At 41.6% G+C, this 26,174-nt stretch overlaps 1 protein-coding gene across 1 annotated transcript; it reads right to left on the bottom strand.

Annotated features, from left to right (window-relative positions):
• Nucleotides 1–25,185: 25,185 nt before the first annotated feature.
• LOC130839027 (60S ribosomal protein L39-like) lies at nucleotides 25,186–25,341 on the bottom strand. Its single transcript, XM_057712813.1, has one exon. The coding sequence runs from the start codon at nucleotides 25,339–25,341 to the stop codon at nucleotides 25,186–25,188; it is 156 nt and encodes a 51-aa protein (XP_057568796.1).
• Nucleotides 25,342–26,174: the final 833 nt, after the last annotated feature.

The following is a 26,174-nucleotide window of genomic DNA, read 5'->3' as shown; positions in this document are numbered from 1 at the left end:
TCAGATGGGGTGATTAGGGAAACACAGGCTCAGAACGGTAAAGTAATTTAACCCACAGCAGGTAATATATTTATGTGATAGGTACTGGTTTAAATGCTCTACTTGTGTTAACAGATTGAATCTACACAACCATCCTATGAGTTAAGTATTAATCGTCTGCTTTTTATAAAAATAAGGAAACCAGGCCCAGAGAGGTTGAGTAACTTGCCTCAGGTCATCCAGCTAATAAGCAGTGGAGTCCAAATGGGAACCCAGGCAGACCAGCCTTATAGAGCATGACCAAGAGGGCTGTAACTTCTCCCTCAGGTTAACTAAACATTAGATAGACTTGTTCTTGTCTCGAAACCATGTGTTCCCTCTCACCCAGGTCCCTTCCAGAATCCAGATGGCCTAACCACACATGCCCCAGACCTCCTGTTTCTTTAGAAAACTTGTCATGGTAAATTCTTTCTCTGCCCTTTTGAGATGTATATAAATCTCTTTTAAAGCCTCTTGCCAGTTTTACAACCCAGGAAATGCCTTTCACAAGGACCTGGGAACTATCTCTTCTAAATATAAACATCAAAGGAGATAAGCACCTCTACCTCCCAGTTTCTCTAGAAGCCTGACTTCAGTGGGGCCCCTTTCTCCAAGCTGTGAAACTACCCCTTGTCCTGAGGATGCAAGAAAGTTTCTTTTTTCCTTTGGGTGAAGTCAATTAGCAAACACAGGTGACCTACGACCCCCACTCCCCACCCCAGTTCTTAAAAACCCAACTGCCTTGTGTTTCAGCCTTCAGACTGAGTTCTGGTCTCTGTATCTTATTGGAATAACTTTGAATGAAGACCTCTTGCCTATTTAACCTGTCCCGTGCAGTTTTTGCTTTGACAAGCAGGACCTGCTAAGCAGCATGTTACACTCTTTGGAAGTAACTGAGTCTGTTTTTTGCCATCTTGGTGGTGTAAGTCAGAGGACTCCTGAGTTTCTGAGGGTACTGAGGCTGCAAATCCTCTTTTTATCACCTCTCACTCCCTGAGGGTGTTTTCTAATCTTTGGAGGAAGTTCCAAGGTGGGGAAGCAGGTGTTGAAGGATAATGTTTTTAAAAACATAATATCAGCATTTACACAGATGCAAGATGAACATGTGTCAAAGATTTTATTTAACTCATTCATGAATGAGGGACCCGTAAAATGTTTCAACGGGTTCAAAGGAGGTTTCCAAGAATACATGCATGTAGGTGATCAAGAGTGCTGAAATGAACCTAGTGGCAGGGTAGGAATAGAGATGCAGACGTAGAGAACGGACTTGAGGACACTGAGGGGAGGGGAATCTGGGACGTAGTGAGAGAGTAGCATCGCATATACACACTACCAAATGTAAAATAGATGGCTAGTGGGAAGCTAATACAGAGCACAGGGAGACCAGCTTGATGCTTTGTGAAGACCTAAAGGGGTGAGACAGGGAGGTTGGGAGGGAGGCTCAAAAGGGAGGGAATATGGGGATATATGTACACATGTGGCTCTTTCACTTTGTTGTACAGCAGAAACTGACACAATAGTGTAAAGCAATTATACTCCAACAAAGATTAAATAAAATAAAATAAGAAAAAAAAAAGAGTGCTGAAATAAATTTATAAGAGGATGTTGAAATGGTCAACAACCAGAGGGAAATAATCAACTGTATTCCGCCAGGCAGGAATCTTTAATGTCGCTATCAGTTTAGTATTATATCATAGTTGAAGATAGCGAAAGGTGGAGCTAACCTGGAAAGGCGTGCTAGACAGGACACCCAGTAATCCCTTCTGCCCTTCAATGCTGCGCACCGGCTTTCTCTAGTTTCAGAGCATAAGGGGCTACTCTTTGTTGCAGTGAGTGGGCTTCTCACTGCGGTGGCTTCTCTTGTTGCGGAGCACAGGCTCTAGGTGTGCAGGCTTCAGTAGTTGTGGCACATGGGCTCAATAGTTGTGGCTTGCGGGCTATAGAGCGCAGGCTCAGTAGTTGTGGCGCACGGGCTTAGTTGCTCCGCGACACGTGGGATCTTCCTGGACCAGGGATCGAACCCGTGTCCCCTGCATTGGCAGGTGGATTCTTAACCACTGTGCCACCAGGGAAGCCCCCGTATGTGTTTTGTACTTATATTACATTTCAGTTTTCACTAGCCATGTTTCAAATGCTCACTACCTAAAGCTTTAGAACTTAGTTTAACTGGAAATATACTGTATATGCTCTTTTGTGTAAAGCTTCTTTCACTCAGCAGAATGTGGTATTATCCCAGTTTGTTTATTCATTCTTCTATTGATGGACACCTGTTTCCAGTTTGGAGCTATTATGAATAAAGCTGGTATGACTATTGTATACTTTTTTTTTTTTATGAACAGAGGCTTTCATTTCTCTTTCATAAACACTAGGAGTGGAATTGCTATGTCAAAGGATGGGGAAATATTTAGTTTAATAAGAACCTACCAGACCCTTTTCAAAATTGGCCATCCTATTTCACTGTCCTCCTAATATTTTACTAAAGTTAGAATTCCTGTCACTCTGCATTGTCAGCAATGTATTGTGTTATCAGTAGGTCTTTTAAATTTTATTCTGGAAGGTGCGTTGTGTATCTAATTGTGATTTTCATATACATTTCCCTGAAGTCTAATTTTCCCCCCTTTGGCCGAGCCACACTGCTCGCGGGACCTTAGTTCCCTGACCAGGGATCCAACCCATGCCCCTCCTGCAGTAGAAGCATGGGGTCTTAACCACTGGACAGCCAGAGAAGTCCCTAATCATTCCGAATAATTTTTCACTAGTGTAGTATCCAAGGGGAGAATGGGAGGAGCTTTGTGGAGCATTGAGAAGGGATGAAACAGGAGAGCAGGCAAGTGTATGGACCAGAAAAGTCTAGGCTGATTTCTAGGCAGAATAAAGGGCTCACTGGAGGTTATATATCACACATTTATAGTCAGACTTTTCAGCAGCATTGTGTGATTTTTCCTCCAATGTGAGAGGAAAATCAAAATGGAGTTTGTATTGCTAAGAGAGCTCTCTGAAATGGAGCCTGGAGGACACTAAGGAAGCGTGACTTAGGCGCGTCTCAGCTTGGATGGAATCTGGTCTTTTGATCAGATCACTTGCTAGAAACTCAAGATACTTATCGGACACTACCCTAAAAAGACTCGTGACAGGCTATCTACTTATTGATCCCTACCCTAAAACAACTTGTGATTCCTTAGGGACAAATATTTTCTGACTTTCATTAGAGTGGATCACAGTTCTCACCAGGCAACTTTTAACAAACTTGTGGCTTTTTGTCTTTATGTCTTTATGAGCCCCTGACTTTTTCTCTTCCTTGGAACACTCTTTTGGGGTTACCTGAATCTGTACCTCCCAAATTGCAATTCTCTTGTTTGTTCATTTGGCCCCGAGGCGTGGCATGTGGGATCTTAGTCCCTGACCAAGGTTTGAACCCGCACACCCTGAATTGGAAGTGTAGAGTCTTAACTACTGGACCACCAGGGAAGTCCCCCAAATTGTGATTCTTAAAACCCCAAATAAACTCTTTTCTTATTTTCAGCCCCCTGCATTCTGTTTTTGGCTGATACCAGCTCTGGTCACTTACATCATTCTGGTACAAGCATTGAGTGGGTAGAAAGTTGGATATTGGCAGATTGTCTTTTTAAAAAGTAATTAGTTAATTAATTGGCTCCATTGAGTCTTCGTTGCTGCGTGTGGGCTTTCTCTAGCTGTGGCAAGCAGGGGTTACTCTTCATTGCCGTGTGCTGGCTTCTCATTGTAGTGGCCTCTCTTGTTGTGGAGCATGGGCTTCTAGGTGCGTGGGCTTCAGTTGTTGTGGCACATAGGGTCAGTAGTTGTGGCTTGCGGGCTCTGGAGCGCAGGCTCAGTAGTTGTGGTGCACGGGCTTGGTTGCTCCACAGCATGTGGGATCCTCCTGGACCAGGGCTCTAACCTGTGTCCCCTACATTGGCAAGTGGATTCTTAACCACTGCGCCACCAGGGAAGTCCCCAGATTGTCTTTTTTTTTTTTTAAGAACTTTTATTGAGATACAGTTAACGTACAATAAACTGCGTGTATTTAGAGTATACAATTTGGTATCCCAATCTCCCACTTCTTTCCCCTCAACCCTCCCCACTTTCCCCACTTGGTGTCCATATGTTTGTTCTCTACATCTGTGTCTCTATTTCTGCCTTGCAGACGGGTTGATTTGTACCATTTCTCTATATTCCGCATATATGTGTTAATATATGATATTTGTTTTTCTCTTTCTGACTCACTTCACTCTGTATGACAGTCTCTAGGTCCATCCATGTCTCTACAAATGTCCCAGTTTCATTGCTTTTTACAGCTGAGTAATATTCCATTGTATAGATGTACCACACTGAGATTTTTTTAAAATTAATTAATTAATTAATTTAATTTATTCGTTGGCTGTGTTGGGTCTTCGTTGCTGCACACGGGCTTTCTCTAGTTGCTTTGAGCGGGGGCTGCTCTTCATTGTGGTGTGAGGGCTCATTGTAGTGGCTTCTTTTGTTGTGGAGTACAGGCTCTAGGTGCGTGGGCTTCAATAGTTGTGGCTCACAGACTCTAGGGCACAGGCTCAATAGTTGTGGCGCATGAGCTTAGTTGCTCCGTGGCATGTGGAATCTTCCCAGAGCAGGGCTCAAACCCGTGTCCCCTGCATTGGCAGGCGGATTCTTAACCACCGCGCCACCTAGGAAGTCCCCAGATTGTCTTTTGAATAGGACAAAGCCAGGGGCTTGAGAGTATATGCAGAAGTGTGATTATAATGACGAAGAGGGGAATGTAAGACTGGAAGGGAGGGAAGTTAGGACCTGAGGGATATGACAGACAGTTGATTCATTTACTCGTTTGCTCAATACATTTTTATTTAACACTTACCATGGGTTAGATATCATGCCGAGTGGTGGGGATATGGCTTTGAACAAGAAATCACGGTTTATCTGAAAAAGGATATATATGTGTGTATCTGAATCACTTTGCTGCACACCTGAAACTATCACAACATAGTAAATCAACTATGCTTCCATTAAAAAAAAAGGCCAGAATAAATCCAAACGTGTGTGTACACACACACACACACACACACACACACACACACACACACTCAGACCGGTGAGTCAAAAATTATCTGCACTCTGGCTGTAGAATTTATAGAAGTTTTAACAGAGCCGGAATGCGGATAAGTTTTGACTCACCCTTGTACATACATAATACATGTTAAAACTAGTGGGTTCAAGTTTGAATATTTGATATTGGATATTTCCATGGTCACAAATTATCTCCCCACAGGATACTTATTAATTACACAGGGGGAAACAGTGACAAAAATAGGAAAAACCTGGCAGCCACCACTTTCAGTGATCAAAGTTAACATCAGTAGTAAGGGGGCAAACAGACATCACGGATCTCTTGATATAATGCACTGAGAAAGGGCACAGCGTTGCTTCCGTGGTCTAGGCAACATGTGCGCACTCTGAATCTAATCATGTGGAAACATCTGCTAAGCCCAAACGGAGGGACATTCTACAAAATAACCGGCCTCTGCTCTGCGAAAATATTGCTGTCATGGAACACAAAGAATGATGGAGGCCCTGTTCCAGATGAAAGGTGATTTAAAGAGACTTGAAAACCAAAGGCAGTGCATGAACAAGGATTTTCTTTTGCTGCAAGAGTCACTACTTACGCAGTTGACAAAAATCTCAAGAAAGTTCAGAAACTAGACAATTTATGTTTGATGTTAATTTCCTGATTTACATAAATGTAATATGATTATGGAAGAGAATGTCTTTGTTTTTAGGAAATACACACTGATGTGTATTTTAGAGGGAGAGTGGTCACCTGTCTGTCTCTTACTCTCAAACTGTTCAGGAGAGAGTAAAATATTTCTATAGAGATAGAAAAAAATGACCAATGTGGTAAAGTGTTAACTTTGGGGAATCTCGTTGAAGGGTATATAGGGATTCTTTGTGTCATTTTTACAACTTTTCTATAAGACTGAAATTATGTCAAACACAATACCAATACTACACCAAAAGTTGACTTCCTAGGTGGTGCAGTGGTTAAGAATCCGCCTGCCAACGCAGGGGACATGGATTCAATCTCTGCCCCAGGAAGATCCCATGTGCTGCAACTACTGAAGCCCATGCACCTAGAGGCCGTGCTCCACAACAAGAGAGGCCACCACAATGAGGAGCCCACGCACCACAACAAAGAGTAGCCCCCTCTTGCTGCAACTAGAGAAAGCCCGTCTGCAGCAACGAAGACCCAACACAGCCAATAAAATAAATAAATAAATAAATTTATTTATTTTAAAAAATACTATACCAAAAGTAAATAAATAATAACATACCTGCCTCATAGAGTAGTTGTGAGGCTTGAAATGAGCTTATACATATATATATATATATATATATATATATATATATATATATATATATGTATATAAACACACATGCACACACACACACATATATAAAACAGGACAGTACCTAGTTTTTTATTTTTAATTTTGTGCTTTTGTGGTGGTTATAATCTCAAAACAAAACTAGATGGAAATGGGGGCAGGGAGAATTGCACCATCAGATAGCACATGTCTGTCTGGGAAGGCCAAGTACAACAGAGCACTGACCTTGGCCATCAGTTTTGTGCTTATCTTTCCAGTAATAGTTCCATCCTAACCAAAACCAAGCTTTATTATATTAAGATAATGCCATTTTGGACAGTCTCAAAGATGATACACTAAGGGAAAGAAGATGAATGAGTGCACTCTGTATGATTCCATTTATATGAATTTCAGGAAGAAAACGAGCCTCAAAGTAGTGCTTATATCTGTGGCAAGGGGTGGGTGGTGCACCGTCTTGACCACGAAAGGATATGAGAGAGTCGTCTGGGGTGTAATAAATATTTTATATGTTGACTCATGAAGTCATTACTAGGTGAATATAAATAATAATGTGTAGAAAATTTATATAACTTTACACTTGATTCATGTACTTTGTTGCTCTTCAATAAACATTTTTTTTTTAATTTAAAAAATGAGCCAATACCTATAAAACAGGTAGGACAGTACCTGGCATCTAAGAAGTACTCACTGAACGTTATTATTTCTTTTTTTCTTTTTTAAGAACTTTTACTGAGATACAGTTGACATACAATAAACTGCATATATTTAGAGTGTACAATTTGATATTTCATTATTATTTCTTTTATGATTCTGTCTCTGGCACCTTACGGAGAGCAGATATTTGCCGGATAAATGCTTGCTCAATTTTTAAAAGCAACCATTGTTTCTTAGGTGCCAAGCACCATGGGAAGCACTTTCCAGGCACCACTGAATATTCAGAGCAGTCTTGTAAAATAGTATTAGCATGTTGTTTTCCAACTTTTATTATGAAAAGTTTCACACCTACGGACAAGTTGGAAAGATCATGCAATGCATGTCCATTTGGCTGCCACTTATTATTTTTTAATTAATTGCTTAATTAACTAATTAATTTTATTGGCTGTGTTGGGTCTTTTATGCTGTGCGCAGGCTTTCTTTTTAATTGTGGTGAGTGGGGGCTCCTCATTGCCATGGCTTCTCTTGTTGCGGAGCACAAGCTCTAGGTGTGTGGGCTTCAGTAGTTGCAGCACATGGGCTCAATAGTTGTGGCTCACGGGCTTAGTTGCTCCGCAGCATGTGGGATCTTCCTGGAGCAGGGGTCAAACCCGTATCTCCTGCATTGGCAGGCAGATTCTTAACCACTGTGCCACCTAGGAAGCCCTGCCACTTATTTTTTATTTTATTTTATTTTATTTTATTTTATTTTATTATTGAAGTATAGTTGATTTACAATGTCATGTTAGTTTCAGGTATACAGCTGAGTGATTCATTTTATATACATTTTTTTTTTCAGATTCTTTTACCTTATAGGTTATTACGAAATATTGGGTATAGTTTCCTGTGCTATACAGTAGGTCCTTGTTAGTTATCTATTTTATATATAGTAGTGTGCATATGTTAATCCCAACCTCCTAATCTATTCCTCTTTCCCCCACTTTCCCCTTTGGTAACCATAAGTTTGTTGTCTGTGTGAGTCTATTTCTGTTCGGTAAATAAGTTCATTTGTATCATTTTTTTAGATTCCACATGTAGGCCATAGTATATGATATTAGTCTTTCTCTGTCTGACTTACTTCATTCATTCAGTATGATAATCTCTAGGTCCATCCATGTTGCTACAAATGGCATTATTTCATTCTTTTTTATGGCTGAGTAATATTCCGGGGTGTGTGTGTGTGTGTGTGTGTGTGTGTGTACACCACATCTTTATCTATTTATGTGTCAATGGACATTTTGTCCTCCACTTATATTCAAAAAGTTTTAACTTTTTGTGAGGCCACCTTATGGTACTCCATTTTACAGATGCAAACACTGAGGTACACAGGAAGATTAAGTTGATTCCTCAAGGTTTCCCAGAACTGGGATTTGGACCAAGGAAATCTGACCCTAGAGGGTGCCCCCCAAAATAACTAGTCCACATGTTAGGTTTTGGGGGACACAGAGTGGAAAGCCCTGCCCTAACCTCTACATCTCACCATTTAGTGCTGCGCTGTTCAGTACGATACCCACCAGCCACATGTGGCCACATACATTTAAATTTAAATCATTAAAATTAAATAAAATTTAAAATTCAATTCCTCAGTGCTCTTCAAGTGCTCAAATAACTACCTGCAGCCATGGTATGAACAGTTTCACGTATAAAAGTTTCCATTATTACAGCTGTCCACGGAAATAATCAATAAACAATCTATAATAGGAATAGAAAAGAGTCTTTATTTGAGCCAAACTGAGGACGATTGCCCAGGAGACATGGCTTCAAGAAGCACTTGAATTGTGTTCCGCGGACCACAAAATGAGGGAGGCTTGTAAAAGCAAAACCCACAAAATTACATAAATTGTTTGTCAAGAGTCAGGACTGGGGCTGGCGAGAAGTAAGAGTGCTTGTTAAGCAAGGATTGGTTGGGGTCCAGAATGGTTGCTTAGTTACAAGGGGAGAGCTTGAGACCAGAAGGTTGCAGCTGGCAGCTGCTAGCAGATACTGTTTTGAGAATGGCTGGTGGTGTCCTTGAGTCTGATACAGTTCAGAATATTCAAGTTCTCAGTGATGCAGGAACGAGTCTAAGACCGCATCTGCGATGGCCACCTGGCTCCATTTTGAATGCCTGAACCACTGTTACTCCATTTTGATTTCTAAATGCATCTTTCTTGGTTAAAGCAGATGTACAATGCATCTTTGATAGGCCACAAAACAGGCTGTTCTAATTAGCATAAAGTTTAAGTTAGGTTGGGAATTCCCTGGCGGTCCAGTGGTTAGGACTCTGTGCTTTCACTGCCAAGGGCCCGGGTTGGATCCCCGGTGGGAGGACTAAGATCCCACAAGCTGCGCAGCATGGCAAAAAAAAAAAAAAAAAAAAGAAAGAAAAAAGAAAGAAAAAGAAAAAGCTTAAGTTAGGTCATGTATAAGCCAGAATGACTTCCCCATACTTCAGTATGTGAAAATTTCTCCCATCACAGCACTGGACCCTAGTGGGTAAGATGGAAAAGACCTATAATTTCAATCCACATGGTAGTGGTGTTGTTGGTGAGCGCTGGGCTCCGGTTAGAGGGTGTGTCAGCAACAGAGTAGGGAAAAATTCAGCCAGCTGGATGTTTCCTACCCTCACTCTTATCTTGAATCTTTTTTTTTTTTAAAGGCTTTTCATCTGTCCCCATATGCCTGTTATTCTTTCCTAGTCTCCACCCTTGCTCTGACCTGTCTATCATCAGTATAAATTCAATCGTTAGTCTACTGTAATCTTAATTGCTTTGATCCATATCATGATGAACTTTCCAGTGGGCTGAGTCAGAATTCTTTTTGTGCCAGAATCAGTGTCTCTCCTTGGCTTGCCTTACCTTACCTTAGGTTAGGTAAATACATTCACAGGAAGAAGCTGAATGTGGAGTGGAAAGATCTAAGTTCATATTCTATATTTATTACCTGCGTGGATTTGGGCAGGTGACTTCACCTCTGTGAGCCACCATGTCTCATCTGTAAAACGGGCATCATCACACGTGCTTCCTAGGGGTAGCGTGAGAATGATGAAGATTAGGTCTGTAAGAGGCCTAGCTGGGTAGAGTGTTTATCTGTTTGTTTAGAATATTTATTTGTTTATTTTTTTTTTGGTTGCTTTGGGTCTTTGTTGCTGCACACTGGCTTTCTCCGGTTGCGGCGAGCCGGAGCTACTCTTCTTTGTGGTGTGAGGGCTTCTCATTGCAGTGGCTTCTCTTGTTGCAGAGCACAGGCTCTAGATACTCGGGCTTTAGTAGTTGTGGCGCACAAGCTTAGTTGCTGCTCAGCATGTGGGATCTTCCCGGCCCAGGGATCGAACCTGTGTCCCCTACATTGGCAGGTGGAATCTCAACCACTGGACCACCAGGGAAGGCCCTGGATAGAGCGTTAGTAATTGGTAGCTGTCGTTATTTGCAGACACTTTGTTTTCTTCTTTCCCCACCTGTAATTCTTTAGGGCAATACATACATTGTGTGACACAAAATGCCACATACAGAAGCAAGATCTGGGGATTAGAAATATACAAGGTGGGAGTTTACAAGCACCATCAGTTATCAGGGCTGTGGATTGAAACCCAGGTTGGGATTTGTGGGCTTTCTTTTCTGCCTTGTTAGTTTATATGAAAAATATGACAATGCCACTTCAAAGAAAACACAGTTAAATGTGTTTAAGAGAAAATCTGATAGAATGTGCCCTTGCATTAATTAAAGAGTATCTAGAATATTCCAATTGCCCCTTTTGAAAAAATAATTGTCGAGCCCTTGCAAAGTGATCTCTAGATTCCACTCTGTCCAACGGTACTTCCTGTGACAATGGAAATGGCCTGTAGTCTGTGCTGTGCAGTGTGGTAACCACAAGCTCATGAGTTCATGTTTAAAGGTGGTGAGTGTGAGAAACCGAAATTTTAATTTTATTTAATTTGAATTAAATTTAACCAGCCACATGTGACTCGTGGCTACCATTTTGGACAGCAAAGCTCTTGATCAACAGACTGAGTCGATGAAAGTGGAGTGCTTTTTATATTGGGTTTGATGAACAAACAGTGGTTCCTGGTTTGGGATCTAAGCACTGACATCATTTGAACCTGACTATACAAGTCTGTTCTTGGGACTAGCCTCTGCTTTTCAGAATTAGCCCAGCCATGAACTGGTCATTTAGTTTCTCTGAGCCTTTGTTACCCAATCTGTCAAAAGAGGAATAATAATATTCCTCATTGTGTTGTAAAATCAGGCTAAAATTCTAAACCAGCTCCACCTCTTTCTGGCTGTTTGACCTTGGGCAAATTACTTAACCTTTCTCTGCTTCAGTTTCATTAACTTTAAGGTGGGAATGAATGGTACCTTCCTCATAACATTGTTATGAGAATTAAGCAGTATCTGTAAAGTACTTAGAACAGTGCCTGGGGCATGGTACAACCTATATACGTGTTTGCTCTTATAAATATGCTTGTGAAAAGCCTGGACAAAAATTGCAGGTCAGGAAATCAATTTAGTAAGTCTCCACCAGTGCTTTGGGGTCTGTTTCTTTTTTTTTTTTTTTTTTGGGGGGGTACACCAAGTTCAATCATCTGTTTTTATGCACGTATCCCTGTATTCCCTCCCTCCCTCAACTCCCCCCCACCCTCCCTCGAGTCCCCCTAGGGGTCTGTTTCTTTACAGTGTTTCTTGGAATTCACTTTCCTGTGTTATGTTAACAATTTGTAAAACCATATTTGGTATTACCTTTTTTAAAAATTGAAGTTGATTTACAATGTTTCAGGTGTACATTCTTTTTCAGATTCTTTTCCCTTATAGATTACTAGAAGATATTGAATATAGTTCTCTGTGCTATACAGTAGGTCCTTTTTGTTTATATATGGTAATGTGTATCTGTAAATCCCAGATTCCTAATTTACCCCTCGCCTCCTTTCCCTTTTGGTAATCATAAGTTTGTTTTCTGTGTCTGTGAGTCTATTTCTGTTTTGTAAATAAGCTCATTTGTATTATTTTTTAGATTCCACATATAAGTGATATATCACCTGATATGTGTCTTTCTCTGTCTGACTTACTTCACTTAGTATGATAATCTCTAGGTTCATCTACTCTATCTTTTTAAAAAAAATTGATTTTATTGTAGTATAGTTGATTTACGTGCTATTATCTTTTTAAGCAAGGATATGTTTTGTTTTGTGATGCTTCCTTCTCTGGAAAGATCTCAGAGTTACAGAAAAGTTGCAAGTACAGTACAAAGAAATTATTTTTCCTAAACCACGTAAGAATGAGTCACCAATGTTATGCCCCGTCACCTACAGATGTTTAGTGTGTTTCCTACAAACAGGACCGTCTCCCCCATAAACAAAGTACAACCTCAAAAGTAAACAGCATTAGCCTCGATAAATTACTGACATCTAATCCTTGGGCTGCGTTCAAGTGTCACCAGTTGTCCCCAAAATGGCGTTCATAGCAAAGGTTCCAATCTAGACTCTTGCATTGCATTTTGTTGACATATCTCTTTTGCTTCCTTTAGTCCGGAAAAATGCTTCATTCTTTCCTTGAACTTCATGACTCTTGTGACCATCACGGGCCAGTTTTCGGGTAGGATGTCCATGAGTTTGCATTCGTCTGACATCTTCTCATGATCAGATTCTGGTCGTGCGTCTTTGGCAGGAGGGCCACAGAAATGATGTTAGGATCTTACATCCCATTAGGGTGTTCACATTAAAGTGATGTCTTTCAGGCTTCTCCTCTTTAAAGTTACTTTTTTCCCCTTTGTGATTAATGTGTTTTCTGGGGAGGTCTTCTGGGGTCATGTACATACCCTGTTCCTCATCAGACTTTCGATTTATTCATTTATTTAGTCATATCAGAAGAGACTCATAGCGTCAAGGGATTGTAATTTATTACAATCATTGTTTATTTTGATGTTCCAGTTGTCCCCAGTTTGACCTGTGGGAGCCCTTTCCAGCTGGCTCCTGTATCATTTTGGCCTGTCCCCATCATTCCTTTTTTTTTTTTTAAGGAGAAGTAATTATTTTTTTAAAAATTTTTATTGGAGTGTAGTTGATTTACAATGTTGTGTTCATTTCAGATGTACATCCAAGCAAATCAGTTATACATATAATATATCCACTTTTTTAAAGATTCTTTTCCCATGTAGCCCATTACAGACTATTGAGTGGAGTTCCCTGTGCTATACAGTAGGTCCTTATTAGTTATCTATTTTATATATCCCATCATTCTTTGAGCAGTTTTTGCTTCCTGGCACAACAAGATAGGCCAGACTAACCTTGTACTTTCCCAGTCCCAGTCCTGGAATTAGCCTTTACTCCGGGGAGCTCTGGTCTATTTCACTGGAGAGTGACATTTAGAAACCAAGAGTTGGGAGTTACATGTGGTCATTGCTATTGGCTCTTAATGCACCCAGGCTCTCTCAGTGGGCAGAGGCAGGGAATGTATGTGTGTATATGTGTAGATATAGATTTACATCTGTATTTCTTTTTTTTTTCAGCCTTACCTTAAAACATACAGATATGGGTTTAGTTACCAGTCTTTTGATGAGAAGCCTAGGCTTTTGTTTTTTTTTTTAATTTTTATTGAAATACAGTTGATTTACAATGTTGTGTTAGTTTCAGGTGTACAGCAAAGTGATTCATATATATATATATTCTTTTTTAGATTCTTTTCCATTATAGTTTATTACAAGATTATTGAATATAGTTCCCTGTGCTATACAGTAGGTCCTTATTGGTTATCTGTTTCATACATAGTAATGTGTATATTTTAATCCCAAACTCCTAATTTGTCCCTCTTCCCTCCCCCCCACCCCCCTTTACCTTTTGGTAAGCATAAGTTTGTTGTGTATGTCTGTGAGTCTATTTCTGTTTGGTAAATAAGTTCGTTTATATCATTTTTTTAGAGTCCACGTGTAAGTGATATCATATACTATTTGTCTTTCTCTGTCTGACCTACTTCACTTAGTCTGATCATCTCTAGGTCCATCCATGTTGCTGCAAATGGCATTATTTTATTCTTTTTTTATGGCTGAGTAATATTCCATCTGTATTTATTTCTACATCTCTCTCTCTGTATTGAAAGTCACGAGTTAACACTGGTATCTCCAATTCCAACCCAGCACTACAGTGCTCCTTCTTGTTTTCTCCCTCTATTAACTGTAGCTCATTTCTCCAGCAGTGAGAAGTCTGGCTCCCAGTGCCCTAAATATATTTACTTATTTGCTTGATCCCCCTGAAAGTAACAAATCTCTTATGGGCTGCCACTGCCTGCTCTGCTGGCCCCTGGGGTGCGTGCCCTGCTCACCCCATTTGGGCCCTGACACCCTATTCTGGGCCCTGCGTCCCCCCTATTCCAGCCCCTCTTCCAGAAAACTACTTGCTTGTGCTCAGGAAGGGAAAGGCAAGGAAGAGATTGATGTTTAAAATAGAATAGATTATTGTTTCATTCTTCTAATTTTAACTTCGAAGCTCCTACCTATTCTTTCCTTTCCTTTTCTGTTTCCTGCCAGATTCTGCGTAAGTGTTCTTTTATTGAACTGGACATAACTTAAAAATGTTTTCAGACTAATGCTCCGCGTAACAGAAGTAAGAGAAAGAAGGAAAGGAGGAGAGAGAGGCAGAAGATGAAGAGCAGGAGAATCTAGTTACATAAAAAGCGACAGAGGGACTTCCCTGGTGGCGCAGTGGTTAAGAACCCACCTGCCAATGCAGGGGACACGGGTTCCGTCCCTGGTCTGGGAAGTTGCCGCACATGCCGCAGAGCAACTAAGCCGGTACGCTGCAACTAGTGAGGCCTGTGTGCCTAGCGCCCGTGTTCCGCAACCAGAGAAGCCATTGCACCGCAACGGAGAGTAGCCTCCACTTGCCGCAGCTAGAGAAAGCCCGTGCGCAGCAACGAAAACCCAACGCAGCCAATAAATAAATAAATAATAAAAAAAAAGGCAACAGAGGGGGACATGACATAATTTCATCCCTATGTTATTTCCAAGGTTTGATCTTTGAGGTCCCTGTTTGTGCTTGAGAACTGGATTTCAACATCACTCAGGGCGCTTTGGGGACGAAGCAGGTGTGACAGAGGACACAGTGGAAGGCTCTGCCCAAACTCGTCTTGCTAGTTTCTCTTCTTCCCAGGTTCGTGTTTTTAATGAAGGGCTTATTTAATTTTAATTACATAAGTAATACACGAATACCTTCTCGCTGTAAAACATTCAAACAATGTATAGAGAGAGCAAAAAGCCCTTTTGAGAAATGGGCAGTCAACCAGCGATCAAGGGAGGAATTTGGAGGGCACTGTGGAAATATTTTTCAGGATGACAAATGCACACCACTCTCGACTTGGCAGTTTTCCTCCTAGGACTTCATCCACAGGCACGGATCATATGACCAACACGAGGTCTGCCCAAGTGACATTAATTAGTGTTTGTCATGGAATCACCTAAGTGTTCATTAAGAGGTGGCTGGTTAAGCTAATTACAGTACATTCAGACAGTTTGATTCTCTAAGGGCATTTTTTTTTTTAAAACAAGGCACATCTCTATGTATTAATCTGAGAGAGCTTGAAGAGAATCTTAAGTGAAAAATTAAAGTAAAATGCAGAATTGTGTGCCACTGCTGTGTAAAAAAAAGATCCATGTGTGAATGCTTGTACATGCCTAAAATATCTCAGAAATTCCCACAAGGCAGTAAATATTATTGCTTCTGGAAAGGGAATCGGGTGCCACAGGATGGGGGTGGGAGGATATTTTCCCATCCTTCCTAATGCATCCTTTCCATCCTTTCTGTGTGATCTTGGAAAGCCACATGTCTTCCCTGAGCCTCAGTTTCCCTGTTTGGAAAGGGAGGGTCATGACAAGGGAGACTGGAGTTCTTATCCTGGAGCTGGCACAGCAGATGGGCTGTTAAAGAGCCCCCCACTCTGCCCCCCATGTCTGGGGCTTCACAGGGAACTCACTCTAACTTTCTGCTCTATCTGAAGATAAAGAGACACATGCACCCCAGAGTTCATAGCATCATTGTTTCCAATAATGCCAAGACATGGAAACAACTTAAGTGTCTATTAACAGATGAATGGATAAAGAAGATATGGTGTGTATATGCATGTGTGTGTGTGTGTGTGTGTGTGTGTATATATATATTCCACTATATATATATAGTGGAATATTACTCAACCATAAAAAAGAATGAAATATGCCATCTGTAGGAACATGGATGGACCTAGAAATTATCATACTAAGTGAAGTAAGTCAGATAAAGACAAATATCATATGATTTCACTTGTATGCAGAATCTAAAATATGACACAAATGAACTTATTTATGAGACGGAAACAGACTCACAGACACAGAAAACAAACTTATGGTTAACAAAGGGGAATGAGGGGAAGGGATAAATTGGGAGTATGGCATTAACAGATGCACACTACTATACATAAAAATAAACAGCAAGGGTTTAATATATAGCACAGGGAACCATATTCAACATCCTGTAATAAACTATAATGGAAAAAAATTGAAAAATGAATATAGAAATATACATATATGTGTATAACCGAATCACTTTGCTGTACACCTGAAACTAACAAAATATTGTAAATCAACTATACTTCAATACTTCAATAAAAAAAAAAAAAAAGAGTCAGTAGCATTTGCAGCCACCAGTCTGCAGTCAGATGCACAGGGGGATTTTCCCAACTCTTTGGCAATCTCTGGCGGGTAACAGGCAAGATAACCCAGTCCTTTCCCATGCCTCTGCATTCCCACCCACACCCTCGTGCTTGGGTCCCACTGTGGCTCTCCCCTTCAGGAGTCTCAAGAACCATCATTGTTCTCCCCTGTGGAGATCTCTGGTGAGTAGGGAGTGGGCTCCCATGGGCTCTCACTCACCCAGCCTAATAAGTGACCTGTGTAGGAGCCCATCCTTGTTCTGCATGGCAAGATCTCCACCGCCTAGTCCAGAAAGCTGCTCCTCCACCAGTTTGTGACTTTGGGCAAGTGCCTTCATCTTCTGTGCCCCAGTTTCCTCATCCATAAAATGGAAGCAATTCCTATATCATAGGGCTGTTGTGAAGACATCATAATTAGCTAATGTGCCTAGATCTGCTTTGTCCAGTAGGGTAGGCACTAGCCACACGTGGCTATTGAGTCCTTGAAATGTGGCTGGTCCCAACAGAGGTGCACTCTCAATGTAAAATACTCACTACAGCCTGAAGGCTTAGTATGAAAAATAAAAGAATGTAAACTAAATCATTCATCATTTTTATGTTGATCACAGTCTAAAATGATAATACTTTGGATGTGTTGGAATTAAGTACAATTAATTTCACCTGTTTCTTTTTGCTTTTTTTTAATGTGATTACTAGAAAATGTAGAATTACATATGAGGGGCTGCCTAGGTGGCGCGGTGGTTAAGAATCTGCCTGCCAATGCTGGGGACACCGGTTCGATCCCTGCTCCAGGAAGATCCCACATGCCACACAGCAACTAAGCCCATGCACCACAACTGTTGAGCCCATGTGCCACAACTACTGAAGCCCACGTGCCCAGAGCCCGTGCTCCACAACAAGAGAAGCCATGGCAATGAGGAGCCTGCGCACCACAGAGAAGAGTAGCCCCCACTCACCGCAACTAGAGAAAGCCCGTGTGCAGCAACGAACCAATACAGCCAATAAATAAATGAATAAATAAATTTATTAAAAAAAAAAGAATTACATATGAGACTCACACTGTATTTCTGTTGGATGGTGCTGGTTTAGAAAAATGCTGGACACCCAAACGTTAGCTGCTACTATAAACAGCCCTCAGAGCCCATTTGTGTTCCAACAAACACTGACTGGTTTTCTCCACAGTTTTATTGAGATATAGTTGACAAATAAAAAGTGTATATATTTAAGGTGCACACAATGATGATTTGACATATGTATTGTGAAATGGTGACCACAATCAAGCTAATTAACACATCCATCACCTTGTGTAGTTACCGTGTGTGTGGCGAGAACACTTAAGATCTCCTCTCCGTGATTTTCAAGTAAACAATACATAGTATTAATTAAAGTCACCACACTGTGTTAGAGTCCCAGAACATACTCATCTTATGACTAGAAGTTTGTCCCCTTTGACCAATATCTCTCCATTTTGCCTGATTGTTATTCTTATTATTTTTTTAATGTTTAGAAAAATGGCTGTGTTTCAACAACACTGTGGAAACATACAGTACTCTTTCAAGTATAGTACATACAGGTAGAGAGGACTTTTTTTTTTAATATTTGCTCAAATTTTTTTTGTAGAATTTTTTAAATTTATTTTATTGGCTGTGTTAGGTCTTTTTTGCTGTGCGCGGGCTTTCTTTAGTTGTGGTGAACAGGGGCTACTCTTTGTTGTGGTGCATGGGCTCCTCATTGCCGTGGCTTCTCTTGTTGCAGAGCATGGGCTCTAGGCGTGTGGGCTTCAGTAGTTGCAGCACATGGGCTCAATAGTTGTGGCTCATGGGCTCTAAAGCGCAGGCTCAATAGTTGTGGCGCATGGGCTTAGTTGCTCCGCGGCATGTGGGATCTTCCTGCAGCAGGGATCGAACCCATGTCCCCAGCATTGGCAGGCGGATTCTTAACCACTGCGCCACCTAGGAAGTCCCTTATTGTTATTCTTGATTGGTTTTTTTTTTGGTTGGTTGGTTTTTTAGAATAAGAAATTAGGCCATATCAACAGCAGATACAGAATTTTGTGTGACTCTTGAATATCTCACATTTATTCATTTCCTCTCTTTCTGCTGCTTGAGTCCAGGCCACCTCTTCTCTTGCCCACTCCCTGCTGTTCGTGAACCTTCTGTGCTCACGTGCTGTGGTGGTCACTGTTTCTGGTCACCAATAGTCAGTCCTCCCCTACGTCTGGGCATCTGGGAAGATGGCCCTTTCCCACGCCTTAAAGAATTGCATGAACACGTGACTTGCTGTGGCCAATGAAATAAGAGCGGAAGTGGCGCGGGGTGCTTCCACGTGGAAGCATGTGAACTGATGTGTGTGGTTCTCCACATTCTCTATCCCTGTTGATATGACCGCCAACCTTCCAAATGGCAGAGCTTTTGTCAGCCAGGGTTGTAGAGTGACCACCATGTGGAAAGAGTGACAGATGATGTGAGCACGGACTAAACCTTGTTTGAGCCGCTGAATTCTGGAGCTGTTCCCGCAGCATAATTTAGCTTATCTCGACAGCTGTGTTCCTCACCCCCTTCACTTACCCCGCAGTTGGAATCGTTTGCAAATCTGACCAAGTCCGCTGTTTATAACCCTTTTCATGATTCCCAGCACTGTCAGGAGATGATCCAAGTGCTTTACTGTGGCCATACCTGCCCTTCTGCGTGATGCTGATTCGTTCATGTCTCTTCAGCCTCTCCCCACCCTTTATCTACATTCACATTGCAGGTGTGCTGAACTTCAGTTTACTGTAGCATCCTACGCTTCTGCTCTCTTTCTGGCCTTTCTATGTGCTGTTCCTTCTGCCCAGAATGCTTTTCCCTTGTCCTGCCCTCTCTCTCTCTCCCTGGCTGACACCTACTCCTTCTTTAAGACTCAGCTCAGATATCCTCCCCAGCAAGAAGCCCTCTCTGACTTCCAGTCTGGATCAGATGCCTCCTCTGGGGCTCCCATACCCCCTGGGCTTCCCCCATAACTGTTCTGATCACTCTAGATCATCTCTGAGGAACAAGTCTGTCTCCGCCACTGGAGTCCCCTGAGGGCAGGGCTGGGGGCAGAGGAGGGTTTCAAGAGATGTTTGTTGAATGAATAATAAATAAGTTCAGATGTTAAACAGATCTCTTTATAACAGGATTTCTGAGAAGTGGGGCACTGTCTCTTTTGCTGTCTTCCCTTCATTTTTCTACGGGGTTAGGGGGAGGGTGCTTCCTTCTGATTCAAGACTTGACAGTTGGCATAATTCATTTCTGAATGCTGCAGGGAAGTGGCTGTAGTTTCTGTGGAAAGTCCCGGAGAAATTCTTATTTTCTTGGCGCCTCTAACCAATTCAACCCCAATTTCTTTGCTGAAGCCACACTCATCAACTTTTATTTTTACACTTTCCCAAACCTTTTTAATGAAAAATCTCAAACATAGAGAAAAGCTAACATAATTTCACTCATGTTTCCATCACCTAGATTTAACCATTACCATTTTACTCTACTTTATCACATGTCCTCACATCTTTCCATCTCTCTGTCTATCCATCACTTCCTCTGATTTTTCTGATGCATTTCAAAGTCGATGTCACCAGTACACTTCCCTCTCATGTGTAAAATTAATGAGTTCAATATTTATTTACTGTTCAATCTTACTTACTTAGTTTTTACATTTCAGGTAAAGTTTACATGCACTGAAATACACAAATCTTAAGTGCACTGTTAGACTTATGACAAATGTGTAGATCTGTGCCAGCCAGATTCCTATCCTGAATCAGAAACTTACCATCATTCAGAGGGTTCTCTGCACCCCTTCTGGGTCAATTTCTGGGTTTCAGAGAGGAGTAGGGGAGATAGGTGTAATGCGGTAAACAGATGGGGGTTAGACCTTGGAGGCCTTCTTAGACCATGATGAGGAGTTTATTTATTTATTTAAAGTATTTATTTATTTATTTATTTTTGGCCGTGTTGGGTCTTTGTTGCTGCACTTGGGCTTTCTCTAGTTGCAGTGAGTGGGAGCTAATCTTCAGTGTGGTGTGTGGTCTTCTCATTGTGGTGGCTTCTCTTGTTGCAGAGCCTGGGCTCTAGGCATGCGGGCTTCTGTGGTTGTGGCACACAGGCTCAGTAGTTGTGGCTTGCAGGCTCTAGAGCACAGACTCAGTAGTTGTGGTGTATGGGCTTAGTTGCTCCTCAGCATGTGGGATCTTCCCGGACCAGGGATCGAACCCGTGTCCTCTGCATTGGCAGGTGGATTCTTAACCACTGCACCACCAGGGAAGCCCCCAAGATGAGGAGTTTCATAATAAGATCAATACTATTGATGATGGTGATGGTGATATGTTTCGGATATTTTTCGTTTGCCCCTTCAGACCCACTCTCCACCTTTCCCTGCCATACTCTTGGGAATATGATCAAACCTTGGGAGGCTGATCACTGTGGACTACCATGGGCTTTCTTGACCTCCAGCTTCCTGTTTGGGTTGGCCAATGGGGACACTGACAAGAGATTGGAAGGAGGGGTGTTTATTTCCCCAGCTCCCTCCTTGATGTGGGGGTTGCCTCCAGCTGGCTGTGTCTTTCGACTCAAGGCCTCAGCTCCTGTCTGGAGGTCCACTCCACACACATCTGGGTTCTTTCAAGCATAGGGGTAATGAAAGCTCCCATCTTTCTAGTCCTGTAGTGCTGCACCATGTGGTTTCCCTGCTCATGGCTCCACCTTTGTAAATAGTCTTGTATTTTTTTAAATTGGAGTACAGTTGACTTAGAATATTATGTTAGTTTCAGGTGTATAGCAAAGTAATTCAGGAGTGTGTGTGTGTGTGTGTGTGTGTCTGTATTTCAGATTCTTTTCCATTATAAGTTATTACAGGATATTGAATATAGTTCCCTGTGCTATACAGTAAATCCCTATCTCTTATCTGTTTTATACATAGTAGTTTGTATCTGTTAATCCCATACTCCTAATTTATCCCTCTTCCCCCTCTCTTTCCCCTTTGGTAACCATAAGTTTGTTTTCTATGTCTGTGACGCTGTTTCTGTTTCGTATATAGATTCACTTGTATTATTTTTTTAGATTCCACATATAAGTGATATCATATAATATTTGTCTTTCTCTTACTTCACTTAGTATGATATTCACGAGGCCAGTTCATTTTGCTGCAAATGGCAATATTTCATTCTTTCTTGTGGCTTAGTAGTGGTAAATCATCTTTTTATTAACCCCTCCCCAGGTACTCAGTTTGGATTTTCTGTCTGTTTTCTGCTTGGACTCTGATTGATGCAGCCAGCTAACTGTACTGAGAACATCCTAAGAGACATTGTCCCAAGAGCTTTACAGGAAACAATGTACTTAATCCATCTGACGACCCTATGGAGAAACAGAGGCCTGGAGAGGTGGTCTCTAGCTCAGAGTTTCAGAATGGATAAGTGGCCCACCCAAGATTTGAACCACAAGGAATTTTTACTGCTAAGAGTACTTGGGAGCCGCTGTGGGAATTTTAAGGCAAGAAGTGAGGTTGGTGTTTTGAAAGCACCCTCTGGTGGCTGGGAGGAGCACGCTCAGCTGAGTTAGCATCCACCCTGTCTCTTCAGAGAACTTCTATTTGGCTAACGTGCCACAACATTCAACTAAATCCTGCAGCGGAGACTCAGACAAATGGACTCTGTTGGGTTCCAGGATGTCTTCTTGGAGGAGGTGATGTTGGAGCAGGGCTTTAAAGGACAAATAGCAAAGGCCTGAGAGAATCCACCTTCTTCTGGGAAGAGGGTGCAGCTTTGTGTGGGAGGTGATGAGGCTGGGGAAATAGGTCAGGACCCATTTGGGAAAGTACGTTGGCTTTGGGACTTTGTCCGGTAACTCAGTTGGGAGCTTGTGAACCAGCAAATTTCAAAGACAAAATTGGAAGTTGGACATAGGGTTGTCAGCGTTTTGTTCTGCCAGTTGGGACTTAAAAAGAGAGAGAGAGAAAGACCATTTTATTCATTCTAAAAGCTTTTATTAAGCACCTACTGTATATTAGGGAATGTTCAGGGGCAGGGTCCGAGTTTGTTTTTCCCACTGTTTTACCCTCAGAGTCCAGAGTCACGGAAAGCCCCTAATAGAAGGAATAAGTGAAATTAAAGACATTTGTTAGGGCAATGTCAGTGTGGAAATAAGCTGCCAGGAATGAGGTCAAGGTGGGTGGGGTTGTAGATGAGCTTGGAGATAGAAGGGAATAAATTTGGAAGTCTTCAGTCTTTATTATCGGTTTAAAAAATAATTCATTTATTTTTATGGTTATTTCCTATATTCTGGGGACCTGGGGTAGGGTTCATACCACAGATGTACTGAATTCTGGAAAAAACATTATGCAAATGTTTCCGTATGTACTAGGGCACAAAACTTTTGTGTCTTCTCAGATCTCCTTGGCTACCTCCTTCCTAGTGAGCCATACAAGAAAGAGGTGAAATAACTTGCCCAAGACCCCAAAGGTGGTGAGTTGCAAAGCCAGGATTTGAATCCTGGGCAGATTGGCCCAAGTTCTTTTGAAAATAAATAAACAGAAACCTCATTTTAAATGGATTCTGGAGGCCAGAAGTGGGAGCTCTCAACCCCTATCACTCCAGGTCAATTGCAGATCTACAGAAAAGAGTTACCTTTGCATTTGCAACAGGAAAATGGTTACTAGTTTAGTACTCAGCAGGAGGAAGAATTTCTTCTTGCCCAGCAACTGCCTCTCCACTGAGTCTGTCACAACTCAGCCAAAGAAAAGCCGCTACACTTTGAACTCCACTTTCCTCCAATGAACTCTGTTTATAACTGCCTCTCCCAACTCTCCCTTCTCCTTTATAAAAGAAGCTTCCTTCTTTGTTCTCCAGACTTTCATGTGATTCCCCATAGATTGCAAATCCTGAATTGCAATTCAGGAACTTTGCACTTCCTGAATAAATCCATTTTGCTGGTAAAATAACTGTCTATTTTACTGTTTTAGGTCAACACTCTTAACTATTTTCCTCTAGAGTTTAAATGACCTTTGTCTAGAATTTCATGATCTTTCTAAGCTAATACTTTTTCTTTCCTTTCTTTCCCTCTAGTGGCTCTATCATTGAGTTTGTAGGAATTCTTTTTTTTTAAATAAATTTATTTATTTATTGGCTGCATTGGGTTTTCATTGCTGCACACAGACTTTCTGTAGTTGCGGTGAGTGGGGGCCACGCTTCATTGTGGTGCGTGGGCTTCTCATTTTGGTGGCTTCTCTTGTTGTGCAGCGCGGGCTCTAGGCACTCGGGCTTCAGTAGTTGTGGCACACAGGCTCAGTAGTTGTGGGTCATGGGCTCTAAAGCACAGGCTCAATAGTTGTGGCACATGGGCTTAGCTGCTCCGTGGCACATGGGATCTTCCTGGGGCAGAGATCGAACCCGTGTCCCCTGCATTGGCAGGCAGATTCTTAACCACTGCTCCACCTAAGAAGCCTTGTAGGAATTCTTTTGTACTGGAATAACTTGTTTGATAGCATACTTGTATCAAAATCTCATCTTCTTTAATCTCACAGATATCAAAATTCAAAGCAAAGTAAACTCAACGGACCAGGGAAGGCATTTCTGCGTGGGAATTGCATCTACAAAGTGCTGGGGATGTGGCAGCCACCTGGTGGGTGCCCTGTAAATGGTTTCTGGGAGGAATTAACATGAATTCCAAAGTGAGTGTTTTAGGGGCCAAGTGGGGTTTTAGATTTCCTGCCAGTTTACAAAGAATGGGATTGATTTTTCCCAGGAGACTTTACTTCCAATTATTTTTGTGTTTTTTAAAAAAATTGAACTAAAATTCACATAACATAAAATTAATCATTATAAAGTGTACAGTCCAGTAGCATTTAGTACACTCACCCTGTTTTGCAATCACCACCTCTATCTAGTTCCAAAATATTGTCATCATTCCAAAAGTAAAGCCCATATCCATCAGTGGTCCATAAGCAGTCACTCCCTATATCTTCCTCCCCCAGCCCCTGGTAACCACCAATCTGCTTTCTGCTTCTGTGCATTTCTCTTTTCTGGATATTTCCTGTAGATGGAAGCATATGATATGTGACCTTTTGTGTCTGGCTTCTTTCACTCAACGTAATGTCTTTGAGGTGCATCCACATGTAGCATGGAGCAGTACTGCATTCCTTTTGATGGTTAAATAATATTCCACTGAATGGATATACCACATTTTGTCTATCCATTCATCCAGTGATGGGCAATTGCACTGCTGTGTGTGTTTGTGTGTGTTTTCCCAACAAAAGCTCTCACATATTCATTACTGAGCCAACCTACTAATGCAGAAATACAGAGGCAGAGAAAAATATTTTTCCCCGTAAAATACATCCAGATAGTAGTGATGTTTTCCAAGTGATCTGGTAAGATGCAAGGGACTCTGATATAGCATAAATATGCAAGCCATCTCTCGTGAGATTCCTTATAGACCTAGCTTGGTTCTTCTCCAGTGACTCCTCTTAGAGTTGTATCTGATTTTGCTACCAGTTTTCATCCAGATCCATTGAGGAATGGGACAATTCTGCTCTTGTTTCTTGGCCAGGAGTTGTCTGATCCTGAAAGTCTTGTGAAAGGACATGGTGAGGAACAGAGTCAACTGTTTACATCACAATGGTGGAGAAAAGGCTCCGTGTGTGTGTGTGTGTGTGTGTGTGTGTGTGTATTCCATAAATAATGCATCAATCTTGCTGTTGAAATTCAAAGGATACCCACTCATGTAGAGTCAAAAGTGAAAATTCCCTGTTGTCAAGATTTCCCATTAACAAGGACCTCCTTTATAACACAGGGAACTCTACTCAATATTCTGTAATAACCTATATGGGGAAAAAACCTGAAAAAGAATGGATATATGTATATATATAACTGAATCACTTTGCTGTACACTTGAAACTAACACAACATTGTAAAATCAAATATGGTCCTATATATATGTGTGTGTGTGTGTGTGTATGTGTATAAGATTTCCCTGGTGAGCCTCTTTCTTCTTTGTTGCAGGACAGGGATTTTTTTCTTAGAGACCCTGGAACAGAGAGACACTGTATTCTGTGGGTAAAAATCCCAGTGGTAAAGTGAGTGCTGACACTTGCTAAGCATTTATCACAAGCCAGGCACCGTCCAGAGCTCTTCCCACATAGTAACTCACTTAATTGTCATGACAATAAAATGCAGACTCCCTTCTCCTCATGATCCGGTCACTGCCCCACTCTCAGACATCACCTCCTGCCACTCTCCTCCATGCCTTTTTCACTCCAGCCTGCTTCTCATTCTTCATACACACCAAGCTCATGTCTGCCCCCAGCCCTTCGCCAGCCCTTTGCCTCTCCCTCTTCATTCCCATCTCAGCTGGAGAGTCATCTCCTCTGAGTGGGCTGCCTGGACCACTTTATCAGAAGCAGCATCTCTTCTCCCACA

Source organism: Hippopotamus amphibius, chromosome 16, assembly GCF_030028045.1.
Source record: "Hippopotamus amphibius kiboko isolate mHipAmp2 chromosome 16, mHipAmp2.hap2, whole genome shotgun sequence".
Classification (NCBI taxonomy): Eukaryota; Metazoa; Chordata; class Mammalia; order Artiodactyla; family Hippopotamidae; genus Hippopotamus; species Hippopotamus amphibius.
This window is presented reverse-complemented; position numbering and strand designations above follow the sequence as displayed.

Coding starts and splice junctions, on each gene's coding strand:
- LOC130839027 (XM_057712813.1), bottom strand. CDS start 25,341: ATGTCCTTTCACAAGACTTTCAGGATCAGACAACTCCTGGCCAAGAAA.